This window comes from Drosophila nasuta, chromosome 2R, assembly GCF_023558535.2.
Source record: "Drosophila nasuta strain 15112-1781.00 chromosome 2R, ASM2355853v1, whole genome shotgun sequence".
NCBI lineage: Eukaryota > Metazoa > Arthropoda > Insecta > Diptera > Drosophilidae > Drosophila > Drosophila nasuta.
In genome coordinates this window covers 19334771-19348630 of record NC_083456.1, presented here as the reverse complement: position 1 = coordinate 19348630, position 13860 = coordinate 19334771, and the positions used below count along the sequence as shown (strand labels likewise).

General features: G+C 38.3%; 1 protein-coding gene across 1 annotated transcript in view; it reads left to right on the top strand.

Moving 5' to 3' along the window:
• Positions 1-795: 795 nt before the first annotated feature.
• The window catches only part of LOC132786035 (serine/threonine-protein phosphatase 2B catalytic subunit 1), a 111510-nt gene continuing 98445 nt past the window's right edge, over positions 796-13860 (top strand). The window contains exon 1 of the mRNA XM_060792417.1: positions 796-936. Within this exon, the coding sequence (XP_060648400.1) occupies positions 921-936 (16 nt within the window). The 5' untranslated portion in view covers positions 796-920. The remainder of the gene's footprint in view (positions 937-13860) is intronic.

Sequence of the window (13860 nt, the reverse complement as noted above, 5' to 3'; positions counted from 1 at the left end):
ATGACACACCGAGTCGACAGCCACATGCGGCACATAAACCAATAACAAGAGCAACCACAAAGTTGGCAAACACAGCATCGAACCAACTGCAAACGCACGTAAAGTTTGTGGAGCCCAGAGGGGGCAGCAAAATTGGGGTGAGGTGACACAGCTGGCATTGGCATGCAGTTGCTAAAGTGAAACTTAAGCTACAGGACAGCAGCACACGTGGGCGGCACGCACCTGACCAGATCAGGGTCATAATCCGCTTTTCCAAATACCAACACCACCAACAACAACAACAGCAGTATCAACAAAAAAAGCAACAACTACAACATGCTGGACAATCAACTTGGACTGGAGCAACGTTCCGGAAAACTGGTAGCGAATTGAACCCTCTGGAGGTAAGGATGAGTCGGTGTGTGTGTCTGTGTGTGCGTGTGTGTGGAAGGACTACCGTTTTCTAGTAGTTCACTAGTATTTGCAATGGACTCGGACTACAACTACAACTACAACAAGAACTACATGGAGAACTACGGCTTTGGCTTTGGGCTGCGCTCTGGCCACAAATCGTTCGCTAAAACCCATTTTGACTTTAGTCGTGCTCTCGGCACGCCCCTGAGACAGCTCGACATGGGCTGGCAAGAGCCACAAATTAGATTTCAGCGCAGTTTTCGTTTTTGGGGGTTTTTGCGGCTACTCTGGAGTACACTCGCCAAAGAAAAAGAAAATACACAAAATATAGAAACACACGCAACCAAAAAGAGAAACCCCTTGGCCCAAATCCAAGGTGACATCGGTACACCAGAGCGCAACGCAACGCAACCGAACGCACAGCACAGCCAAAACATTTTAAAAGCATCTTCATCATAAATCCGCAAAATGAATCTACTCCAGAGCTGGAGATTGAAGCATGAGCGACGAGAAGATACCTATTAAGAATGGCGAGGAAACTTGGTGAGTTCAAATATTTTAAATACAGTAATTGAATAAAAGGGAATAATTTCTAATAAATTATTAGATCAATTGGTTATTATATCTTAGGAAAATTAAAAAGGCCTTTGATTAACTTGTCTGACTTTTTCATTAATATTTAATTAAATAACATATATCATTACTTGAAAGAATTTTACAATTTAAATGACAATAGATATTATCAACATTCAAACGATTAATCACATAAAGTTCAATTAGGAATTGATATTTTTCATTAATTCATTATTAAATTGACTTTAAACAATTGTCTCATTTTAAAATGAAAATAATAAAATACATATCATCAATATTACTTAAAAAGATAATATTTTAATTGAAATTTTCCCTAAAATATATTTCAATATGTTTAAATCATAATGAAAACTATATAAATCTTTAAATTTATTACATTTATAAACGAAATTGATATACATTTTACGTAATATTTATAATTTTCATCATTTAATATATAGAATTGCTGATTTTACTTGAATTTCTGTCTCGAATTAAACAAGGGTATTTAAAAGTCCATCATTCTCAGTTGGCTTAGAATGCTTGTTATCTTATGGGCTTATCGTAGCTGTCGAGATGAGGGTATTAAATCTTCGTAGATAGCCACATCTTTCATTCTCTTGTTTATATAGATATGAGTCACAAAAAGGATGCAACCACACCCTCACACACACACACTAGTACACACATATGTATGTAGGTATGTGTGTAAGAGCAGCATACATTTATGAACTGTGCTGGCTTGGCACAAATTCAGTTAGATATTTTGTTATTGTTTGTTATTTTGTTGCTGTTGTTTGGTGGCTGCTGCTGCTGCTCCTCGTGCCTCGTGCTGCTTGGCAAGTTGCCTGGCAAAGTGATATTGGTCCTTGGTGGCTTAAGTTGTCATGCGGATGCCGACAAAGGACAACAACGTGTGGGCGAACCCTTTTTGCATTTCTGCTGAGCTCCATCTAATACAGTTACAGTTACAGTCACAGTTACAGCCAAGCGGTTACTGTTAACAGGTAACCGGTAACTGGTAACTGGTTACCTAGTGAAGGTAACTGGTAAATAACTGAACTTGTAGGAGATGATCATAATAAATTGCGGCTGCCAGCACTTTATGCTTTATGCTCTCATGCATCTTTTCTCGACTATCCCAAATTGCTCAAGCTTGAGCTTGATGTGAGCTTGGCTTTAGCCAACAAACATTTAGTAGCCACTTTCTTTGTCCACTTAGAGTAGTGTGCACGTTCTTTGGGTAAAATGTTTTATGAGCTCGGAGCTCCCAAGGAATGCAACACTGTTGGGCCATTGATTGCACCCTGCTGGTTTGTCCGAAGGACTCTCGCCGAAGTCCTGGCAACCAACTCGATTCTGTGTGGATGAAGCAGCCAAGTTATTATCTCAAGTGCTGTGGTCTGAGTTTTGAGTTTATTTTTCCTTTTTTTTTGTTTTGCGGCAACTTTGTGTCCTAATTGGGTGGATGCAACTTTGTCTGTTGGCCAAGTGTTTTTAATGTGTTTAATTTTAAAAACTATTTCGCACACACCGTAAAACGAAAATATATATTGTACTTCCACTTCACCTCATTGTGTGAAACTGTTCAAAATAAAAAAACGTAAACTTTTGCCTTAATTAAATTTTAATTAAAGTGAAAAGTAATGCGGAGCAAATGTTTGAGGGTCAGAGAAATGTTGTAATCAGCGTGCTGTCACTCTAAATGTGGTAGGCAAAAGAACGTAGAAATGAATGCGACAAGCAGGCAGAAAAAAAGAAACGACTCTGTGATTGATTATGGACACCGATTGGCACTTAAAACACTTTCAAGGATTGAGCTCTGAATAATGATGGTCAGGCCGTTCGACATTTAGGCAGCTAGTCAAACGGCTGTCCATTACCACAACGATGGCATCTATTTTGAAGGGGTCAAAGGGCAAACGATGTGCCTTTTGCCTTTGCTTTCGATATCCGATTCCTAGCATTTGCATTCTGTGCTTTTGCAGTTCGATTCCGAATTCCAAATCCATTGCGCAAATCACCTCAAAAGCGAAACAGTTTGCCAGGAATTTCTTTCGGCCAGGAAACTTGAGGTCAAGGCTCGTTTGAGCTAAAAATAATTTGGTTAGCAAGCATTCGCTTTACACATTTGTGCTTTACGCAATTTGTTCGTGTCTTCTGGAATAGAACGACAACGAAAACGACAATGTGCCGGATATCCAGGAACTTGTTTCCTTCCCGTTTGGTGAGGCTAATTAGACTACTTCATTGTTCCATTTTCTGAGCTGCCTCGGCCATTGTGTTCGCATTTCAACTAATGAGTTTTGCGCAATTTGGCACGCCTCTAATTCCAATTGAAGGTGGTTCGCCTTGGAAAACCCCCAAAATACAATTTATGCCCATTGTGTGTGTGTGTGTGTGTGTATGTGTGTGTGTTGCCACACACACATCTTAGTTTGGTGTATTAAAAAATTAGTTTATGTTTGGGTCGAAGCGGAGTCTTAAGAAATCCGAAAGGATTACAGGTAAGCCAACAAAACCTGGTGCTGCAACAGGTTGAATGCCCCGCAAAAGGTTGCGAGGCTGACCCCGCCCACCTCGAGCTGGGACTAAATTAAAAGCAAATGAAATAACCTTCATCTGGTTAATACACAACGCTCGGCTTTTGTGACTTGCTCCCCATTGTTAAACGTCACAATGCGACCACAGAGAACTCTCTGTAGCCCAATATTTGCCCCAAAACACGCACCTTTTGCTTGATGAGAATTTTTGGGGAAGGAGGTTGGAAAAGAATAAAGATTTGATGATATTTTTAGCCATAGAATGCGAAGCTATTTAGTCGGTCCAATGAACCAAATGAAAACGAACTTCCTAGAAGTAAATGCACATTTAGTTTGTACTATCGTGGGACATATTGTATTGTTTAATAAACAAGCCCGAAGTTCGATAAACTATAAAGCCCAATTAATAACAATTTGGCAAGAAAACTTTTGCTGATTCTTATGTAAAGAGTCTGAAAGTTCTCGTTGTGTTGTGTTGTGTTGATTCTTGGTATCTTTTTCGACAGCTGAGACCAAATGCTTATGACGCCGACGCCGATGCTGAAGCTGAAGCTTCGTCCACTTCATGCCATGAAATTTAATGTTTTATAAGAATGCAAGCATTCTTCAGGCTGCTCTGGTTGTCGTTGTTGCTGTTGCTGTTGCTGTCGCTGTTGTTGTGGCAGTTTCTACTTCGATTTACCTTTGTTTTTTATGATGCCACTGGGAGCCATACGGCAAAAAAGTAAAAGCCATTTAAAAGCCAAAACTTTTGCAACAAAACAGCAACCCTGACTCTGTGTGTGTGCCTGTCTGTGTGTGTGTGTGGTAAAAGTTTCAGGGAAAGCGCACACTTCCGCATTTATAGCAAATTTTAGCACTGGACTTTTGTTCTCTTGGCCCTCTCAACGCATTAAGATACACTTGACGAAGATCCATTGAATTGATGGCATCGCCCAGTCTAACATGCCAACACGCACGCTATCGCTCTCTCTCTTTCTTCAGGTATATCTTTCTCTCTCTGCCTGCAGTTTTGTTCATTTCATATTCAGTAAGCGCAAGCTGTTTGTTTCACTTTTCCATTCTTTTTTCTTTTACCAAGTGCAGCTTTAACTTTCCCATCACCTGAGCAAGTTGGAAGACATAACTTTGGACTCGGGGCGCCAGCTGCAGTCTGGGATTCCAGGCAGCTCAGGCATGCTCAGGCAGGTAGCTGAGGCAATAATCAATAAATAATTTTCTATAATTAATGCGCATTCTTTGTGTGGCATTAAGCGGATAATTACAAATTGCTGCATTGAAAAATTCATAATTGAATTATACATGTGAACGGAAGAGTGCACAAGCATAACAAATAATTATACCCTAAGCGAAAGTATAGAAATGATGCTGCAAATTTATCTGACCACATGTAATTACCGCTAGTTACACTAAATTGATGTTAAAGAGAATTTATTTAAAAAGGTATTTAGTGTAGACATATGCTGCGTATACGTAATATTAATAGGTTTATTACAAAACGCGTTTCACAGGGTATTTCCAAGTCGTGTATATCGTAGTGATTGATTTTTGCATTGTCTTAATTGCACTAATAGCACAATTAATCATTTTGTCGCTAATAGATTCATTGTAAAACATTTTTGCACACTAATTCCATTTATTAGGATATTAAACTTTTGCAATTTAATTAACAATTAAATTGTTACACACAATGTATTCATTTGAATTATGTTTTTTTCTCCCACAATTTATACAGATATATGAGAACAAAACAAAAACATGAGTGGGGGAGTTTATTCCTGTCAGAATCTGTCGCTAATCTTATAAGCAGCTCATTTGGACGGGAGGAAAACATTAAAAGCACAATAATAAAATTTTGGGGAGGCACTTTTCAAAATTAACAGCGAGTTCTTTTTGTTGTTATTTTGTTTTGTTTGGTTTGGTTTGGTTTTGTTTCGTTCGCAGACAAATGCTTTTAAAAGCGAAACATTTTTGCCATGGGACATGTGTCCTTTTATGTGCAGGACTAGCTACTTTTGATTTTACTTGGATTTCGCAGCAGCGACAACGCCAGGCAAGGCAAAGCAAAGCAAATAAAACAGGATGGGGCAGCTGACAGCAAAAGACCAAGAATGGAGCAGATGGAAGGCAGGGACAAAAAGGGAGAAAGGGAAACTCTGAACTGGGGAACAACGCATACCACAAACTTGTTTACACTTGAACAGCGCAGGAGGCGGTCAACATTCTCTCAAGTTTGCCACTTTTTTGTAGGGCAGTGTTGCTGTTGCTCTTGCTGTTGCTGTTGTGTGTGTGTGTGTGTTCACGAAAGGACATTTCATTGTGCCAACATTGTTGCTTTTATTGTTGTTGCCGGGCTACTTTTGTTGCGCTTCACAGCCACAGTGCCGCAACATGCCCCAGAAGTTTGTGGCGCCTGGCGCGTGTGTTAAATATTTGTGCAACATTCAGAAATAACTTCGCATGAAATGCATTAAAAACATTCCACAGCTCAGCCGTGCTGCAGTCGTGACACCAACAAATTGAGATACACTTTAATATGGCCACCGATAGTGTACGTTGCGTATACGCAACGAGTGCCATGTGTCAATTGCAGTTGTTAATGCTGGCGACCAGATGTCAATTGCGCTAACTAACTCAACGACTGCTCAACTCATACGAAGTTGCCTTCTGTCAATTTCTCTCCCCCTGGTTTTTCTCAGTTGCAAGCACCTTTTGTTGCAGGGGGCAGCAAGAGAGTGCGAGAGCGTAAGTGAGTGAGTGAGTTTGCGTTTGTTCGCAGCCTTAGCAATTTTCAGCCTCTTTGACGCTTTGACTCTTTGTGAGCTGAGCACACGTTGCACACATTCTCTTCGCTCGGTCACAGTGTTGGTATTTTTCTCGTATTTCCAGCATTTTTTCTGCTTCCCTTTTTGTCCTTTGTCAACTCTGGGCGTAAGTGCATGGCATGTGGTGTATAGTGTTCTCGAAGTTTGCCATTTGATGCTGCACTCATTTGCAGCAGAAGGCTTTAAGATTACATTGGTTGACCAATTCTTTAAATCTCAACCAACTTGTTATGTTTAATATCGCCTTTTTGTTTGGCCTGTGTAGCGGGACAAACTTTGCTGGACTTTCGTTTCCGTTATGCATTTTTGCCACGGAGTTTTGTATTCAGTTGATATTTTTGTTGCTAGCAGCTGGTTCAGTTCTTCACTCTTTAAAGTTCTCCATGCACTATACCCTTTTTTATTTTGAATTGTAATTGCATTACATTTCCTGCTGTTGTAGGGTAACATTATGTCGGGCTTTTCGAACTTATTTTTACTTGTTAGTTTAAAGACATTTGCAATGTTTTCTTGTTGACAAGGTTTCGTTTTGCTTTTTTAGTTTTTTGCATTTGTTTTCAATTGTGTTGAAAACTTTAACAATTTATTACTGAAGCGTGTTTTTTTCTGTGTGTTATTATTTATGGGCAAGTGGAAAGTTTTTATTTTCATTTAAGCAACTGCGGATTGCTGCCAGCCAGACTATTCTATGGCTAATGTACGTTCAGTTTGCTGTAATTAAATGCTTCTGCAGCTGCAACAATAAGCCCTTTGTGCTAATTAAGTGGCCCACTTGACTCTGTTGCCACTAATGAGCCACTTCCACTGACCTTATCTAAGTTTACTCTCCGTTTTTCGCTCGCTCGCATTGCTAATGCAGCAGCCAGTTGATTCAACAGCAAATGTAACAGCAGCTTGCCAAAATATTGTGCAACGGAAATGAAACAAAAGCAGTCAAAAAGCATACACACACAGACACATAAACACAGACAGACATTTGCATACAGATCATTTAAGTGGAATAGACTGCTAAGGGGGAGGATGGTTGCTGGTTGCTGGTTGCATGCCGCAGGAGATAGATGAAAAGCGCATTAATGTGCATTTGGTGGCAATTATGTGCGCATCAGTGTACGGACATGGCAACATGGCAACAGCGGGCATTCCAGCACCTGGAGCAAGCTGTTGCCAGCTGCGAACATGCCACGCAGTCATTATCTCCAAAATGTTGCAACACAACGCCCACTTATTTAATATCGCACAAATGTGTATTTGGGCAACGGATTTCGATGGAGTCTCAAATGAAATAAAGTGCTGTGCTTAAAGGCTTATTAAGATTGCTTAGCTGATGCCTCGTCTATCATAATAAATGAGACAATTATTTATGGCACTGACACAATTTTGAAGCTTAGAAGCTGCTTATTTAAAAACTGCATTAGTTTTAACGAGTAAGAAAGTTATGTGACTTTGAGATACCCGGTTATCCATTTAGAACTAATGCAAAACAGTACGGTATTAAATTTAAAATATATCAAATTAATATACCGAAATATACTAAAATAAGTAAGAAAGCACACTCGACTGTGAGATACCCGCTACTCATTTTGAATAAAATAAATATATTTTGCGGTATTTTTCTCAAAATATACCGATTATACTGCAAAATTACTAAAAATATACCAAATGGTATATTTGGTATATCGATATAGTACCGCATTCAAAATATACCATAGACGGCACAATATACCAGATTGTTAGCCAAAGCAACTAAGACGCCTATTAAGGAGGCGTTTTTGCCCATACAAAAGTATTTCTTTAATAACTTCGACAATTAATCTGATCGCAACCAAATTTTCAGGAATCATAACTACTATAGTAATTATTGTATATACCGAAATTCGCAACTTTAGCTTTAAAATTACGTTTGTTATTCGATTTTTTTGATTTGCGGGGGCGGAAGTGGGCGTGGCAAAAATTTGAAACAAACTTGATCTGCGTGCAAACATAACAAATGCTGTCGAAAAAAAATTATAGCTCTATCTCTTATAGTCTCTGAGATCTAGGTGTTCATACGGACAGACGGACAGACACACAGACGGACAGATGGATATGGCTAGATCGTCTCGGCTGTTGACGCTGATCAAGAATATATATGGGCATTTCTCAAAGTCGCGAACGTACGTTCGTACGAAATAAATTAGAAAAATAAAATCGAAAACAAACGTTTCCTGAAACTTTTTTTTTACTCTTCGATAGCATTTGTTTAGCTCTTTGGTTAGTGTAAATTATGGGGCTTATCGATTTTTAATTTTCAAAATATTGTCAAAAAACATGCGGTCGCGAACGTACGCAAAATGGAAGTCGACTTTGGCTTAATACAGTAAAATGCAAAACTCTGCGAATTGAGACGGAATATTTTAAAGAAATAACTTTACTTTTAAAGTAGAATCATGTAGCTTTCTATTAAGTCTACTCCCAAGAAAATATCTCCATTTATTTATTTTTAATTTAATTAAGTTCCGGTCGCGAACGTACGGTCGCGAACGTACGATTTTTCCATGTTGTTTTATTAATAAAATTTTTATTTTTACCACAACTTTTTTATTAATAACTTCATATTTCATAAAAACAAAACAAACAAACAAAACAAACTCAATTTAATGTGTCTAATAACATTTAAAAGCAAAAAAAATAAATTTTTATTAAATATGAAATTTGTACTGAAATTTATTAATAGCAAGAAAAATATGTAATAAATAATAAGTAATAACTAACAAGTAATAAGTAACTGCAAACGACATAGTTTTCAAAAACAAAAACAAAAAAAAAATTTTTTTAAATCCATGCGACGCTAGTAAAATCGACATATGCTTATAGGTAAGGTCGCGAACGTACGCTACTTTGACAATCAATAAAAAAAGATTGGTTTGAGTAACCCCAACGATTGTTTATATTTTTAATATATATACCAAAATCACTTAACACGAGAAGTTTCATTCACCTGCTTGCACTTATTGCGGAGCAATTACAATAAAATGATGTTTTTGGTCGCGAACGTACGATTTGAACATAGATAAGAAGCAAAATAAAAATAAACAGTTGATTGAACATATTTTCGCTCACTTTGCATTTTTTATCTTATTATTGGATTGCTATTAAGAGATTTGGTAGAAAAAGAGCAAACATATCATATGTTTTCTTTGTGAAATAATAAAACATAAAAATGCATACAAAAGGAGCTAAAAGAGAAAAAATTACATTTTTTCAGTTTGCAGGCAAATTTTTTTATAAAAACAACCGAGATATGCTACGGATCCATTGTATTATGAAAATTTGGATATTTCTTTATGACATTATACAAAAAAATACGATGAATGTGAAGATTTTTTTTTTCGGTCGTGGTTTACCTTTCTTTGAGAATTGCCCATATACTTTATAGGGTCGGAGATGCCTCCTTCTACCTGTTACATACATTTCCTGCCGGCACAAAGTTATAATACCCTTCTACCCTATGGGTAGCGGGTATAAATATACCGAATAATATTTTAGGAATATTAGTTTAGTACTCCATTCAAAATATATCATAGAGTGCAATAAATGTATTGTCAGCAAAAGCAAATAAGACCCGTTGAAAGTAATCGACTTTAAAAAAAATGTAAATACATTTCCTGGAGAAAAAAGTTATATAAAAACTGCAGTAATTTTGAAAAAGATACACCCTTTTTATGCTACCTAATCAACTAAATTATAGTTGAATTTATAGGATTGCATTAACCACATCATGCCACCTATAAATCAAATTTAGTCCAGCTAAAAACCTTACTTAGATAAAGATTTTAGATTTAAGTTGCAGCTGCCGGATGCGGATGACCAAGAGAAACAACACACACACACACACACACAGGCAGTGAATTGGTCAACAGGGCATGCTGAATCTTTCAGCCTTGTTTGCATTTCAAATTTAACTGCTGGCATATTTTAGTTGCTCACCTGCGCCCACGTTCACATCCACATCCACATCCACATAGGCAAAAACCATGTGAGCGAAAGTTAGTTGCAACTCTTTGCTCTCTGTAAGCTCATATTGCACGCTTGTTTAGTTGCCGGCCAGTTGCTGTTTGGAGGCTGCCAATTGGCATTGCAACTGCCACAGTATCAGCAACAGCAACAGTAACAGCAACGTTGGCAGCAACAACTGTCAGCTGGTGCATATTTCATGTTTAATTTCAGTTAGTGCGCGTCGTGTGCCGCTCTAACGCTGCAGGCAACATCCGTGGCATAACTTTTAGCGCTCAGTCAGCAGTACGTTTCTTTATCTGTATTAGTAGCTGTCTGCGTCTCTCTGTGTGTGTGTGTGAGTGTGTGTTTGCAAAAGGGATGCGAGGTGAGCGGATGCTTGTTTCGGCAATTGTTGCCCTTCAGTCCTCGGTTCGTGTCAGTTTGTTGCAGCTATCAAAGGGCCACCATTGCGTATGCGCTTTGTTGCACCATCTTGTTGTTGCTTGTGCTTGTTGTTGCTTGTTGTGCGCTGTGAAAACCAGCAGAGCAAAGGTGTGTCTATACTACATATATATGTACTCGAAATGCAGTAAAGAAATCTCTGGAGAAACACATTTGTACTCGCTTGCAACTTGTCTGTCAATTGGGAGTAAAAACTTTACAAAGTGCTTTGAAAATATCAAAGCAAATTGCTTTGGTATCTTCTCTTACTAATAAATTGGTTCTTTGTGTCAAAGCAACCAAATCAATTCTATTAAACAAATTACTTGCTTGCCAACAAATGCAAATCAATTTATACACGTAAAAGGGCCACACAAACTTCTTTGGCAAAGTGTGAGCATGCATTTCAAAGGCATTCTTATGCGTTATTGTCATTTAAGTTTAATAAAAGATTAAATCATTTAAAGTTGTTACACACATTTTTTCTTCACTTACTTTCACGTATTTGTCTTGCTAAAATATTGTTTTCCGTAACATTTTCCTTTCACTTCACATTCTGGCAGCTGCAAAAATATTTGCTCATAATTTTCGCCACTGCCATTGTCTGCTCCAAATACCCTGTGTTTTTTGTTCGTTTTTGGTTCGTTTCGGGTAAGATAAATATTCACACATGAATAGAGAAGCTTTTGTGTAAGTTTTATTGATGGTGTCATCAGTCTATGGCCTTTTTACTCTTCCTGTTGTTACAGGGTATAAAAACAAAAGGAGGATATGAGGAAAAACTAACCCACAAAGCAGGCAAAGCTCAGGGCTTAACTCAAGTGGCGTTTTACAGTGCTGGGCACTCAAGTGTGGGTAAGAGCATACACAACATACACACACACACACACACACACACGACAACACATACATATAACAACACTCTCTTGGAGTCGGCTACAGTTGCTGTTAAGTGAAATTCAATAACGCATAAAATAGCAAGTCACTAAACCCATGCCTCACTTTTATGCTTAAACAGCGCAAGGATTCAGAGGCGAAGGCACAAAGCACTCATACGCACTGTACGCCCGACTAACATGCATAAGCACACTCTTCGCTTCTCTTCGGTATATAAGAGACCATCGACCGTCTTCTGTGTATTTGTATATATAAGTAAGTATTTAAGCATTTACTTACATATTTCAAATTATTGTTTGGCCTGAAAGTATGTCCACAATTTGTAAGTTTCTGAAGCGGCTCCTCAAATTAGCTGCTCATATTTTCGACTGTTGCCCCAGATTGAGGCAACAAAGTTCTTGGAAATTTTTTGCGGCGTACTTTCAGACTTTTTCGAATACGAGAGGCAAGTTTTCATAATTGGGTTTGCAGTTTTTATTTTTGTTTTGCTTTATTTTGTAGCTTCTACATTTTGTGGCGCATTTAGTGATTTACTTGGTTTTTAGCATAATCCTTATTTGAAATGTGCAAAATCCTTGGGCTTATCTGTTGCGCGCTGCCTAGCCCCGAAATATTAACCAAATATGCAAAACATATATTTGCCAAAATAAAATGTGGAACTTTTGCGCTGTGGAAGTCAACAAGCAACAGACAGGCAGACTTTTTTGGCTAAGACAAATTAAATTTATAAACAAATGGCGCTCGACAAACAGAAAGCCAGCTGAAAAGTTTACTTTAGCATTTGCTTGAGGCATCCCCAGGGTTTCTCGTACTTATCAACATGCTAACCAACAAGTACAACAACGACAAAGACAACAAGAGCAACAACAACATTCTGAGAGCACATGTCAGACGTTTTCTTATGCCCGTTTTGAGGGGTTTTTTTCGGCATTAACATTAACCAAAAACTGTTGAATGATGCGTATGCTTGTGTGTGATCCTTTCGTACGCCTCCAAGAATGCCTTAAAAATGTTTCACTTAAACAGCATTATAGAGGGGCGTTGGAAGGAGAGAGAGAGAGAGAGAGCGAAGCAGCAAGATGAGTTACTGGAGCTGCAATAAAAACAAAATGTGTACATGACAAGCAAACATAAAGTTAGAAGCTCGTTAAATTTTGCCAAGGGGTAAAGGTGAACCGAAAGATACAGGTACACGCAGTAGGGCAACAGATACACAGATACACGTACTAAACAATATAAGCAGGTAGCGGATACGCACAACAAGCTTTCACTCTTAGCTTGGGATTCATTCGTTCGTTGTGTGTGGCAATATATTTGTTAGAAGGAATTTTAAAGTTGTCATGCAACAGTTTCAGCTATGAATCTAACTCAAGTGTCTATAGATACGTGTACTTGATAATCCCCATTTTCTCTTCGAGTGTGTGTGCGTGTGTGTGTTTGTGTTTGTGGGGCGCACGTGATGCCATAACCTCAAGGGAGGACGCCCACAAAACGATTTAGCTGAGACTTCCTTAGCATAAGCCTAGCTTGCGGAAAGTCAATGAAAAACCAACAAGAAGATGCTGCCTATTCTCCATATTCTCAGCCAGTTTTGTAGTGGTAGCAATGTTGCTGACTCAGTGGAGCGCAAATCGTTAGGAGGCAAACAGAGCAGAGCTGAGCTGAGCGGAGCAAAACAAACGAACGCGTTCAGGCGCAAAAGACAGAAAAGGATAACTTGAAAAGGCGCACAAACAGTTTGGCACATTAACTTTGAAAATCCCCACCGCAGTGTAGCTCATCTCACTTCTAGGTGGACAGATCAGAAGCTGAAACTGACGTTCTCAGTTCTCAGTTCCCAATTCAAGTTCCTATATCCTTCCTCCCTCATCCGACTGTATTCATTGCTGTTCATTTCAATCGCTCGCAGTTCATACGCTGCTCGTCCTTTGTAGGTGCGGTCAGGCATTAAAAACAATATCATATGTTCAACATGTTCAACCCACACAATTTTTTTTAACATATGTTCACTGTATGTATTTTAATTAAAAACTGCACAACATGTGGGCCAATTTCGCGAGCTGTGCTCTTTAGTTCGAGAGCATTTTCGAAATTTGACAACTTTTAATTTTAATGCAAAATAAGCTATAAAAAGAAGTTTCAACTGTCGCTAAAATCACTACTGGAAAGTTCTTATGCTAACAACTAATTTTCGAATGTTTGAATATATTTTT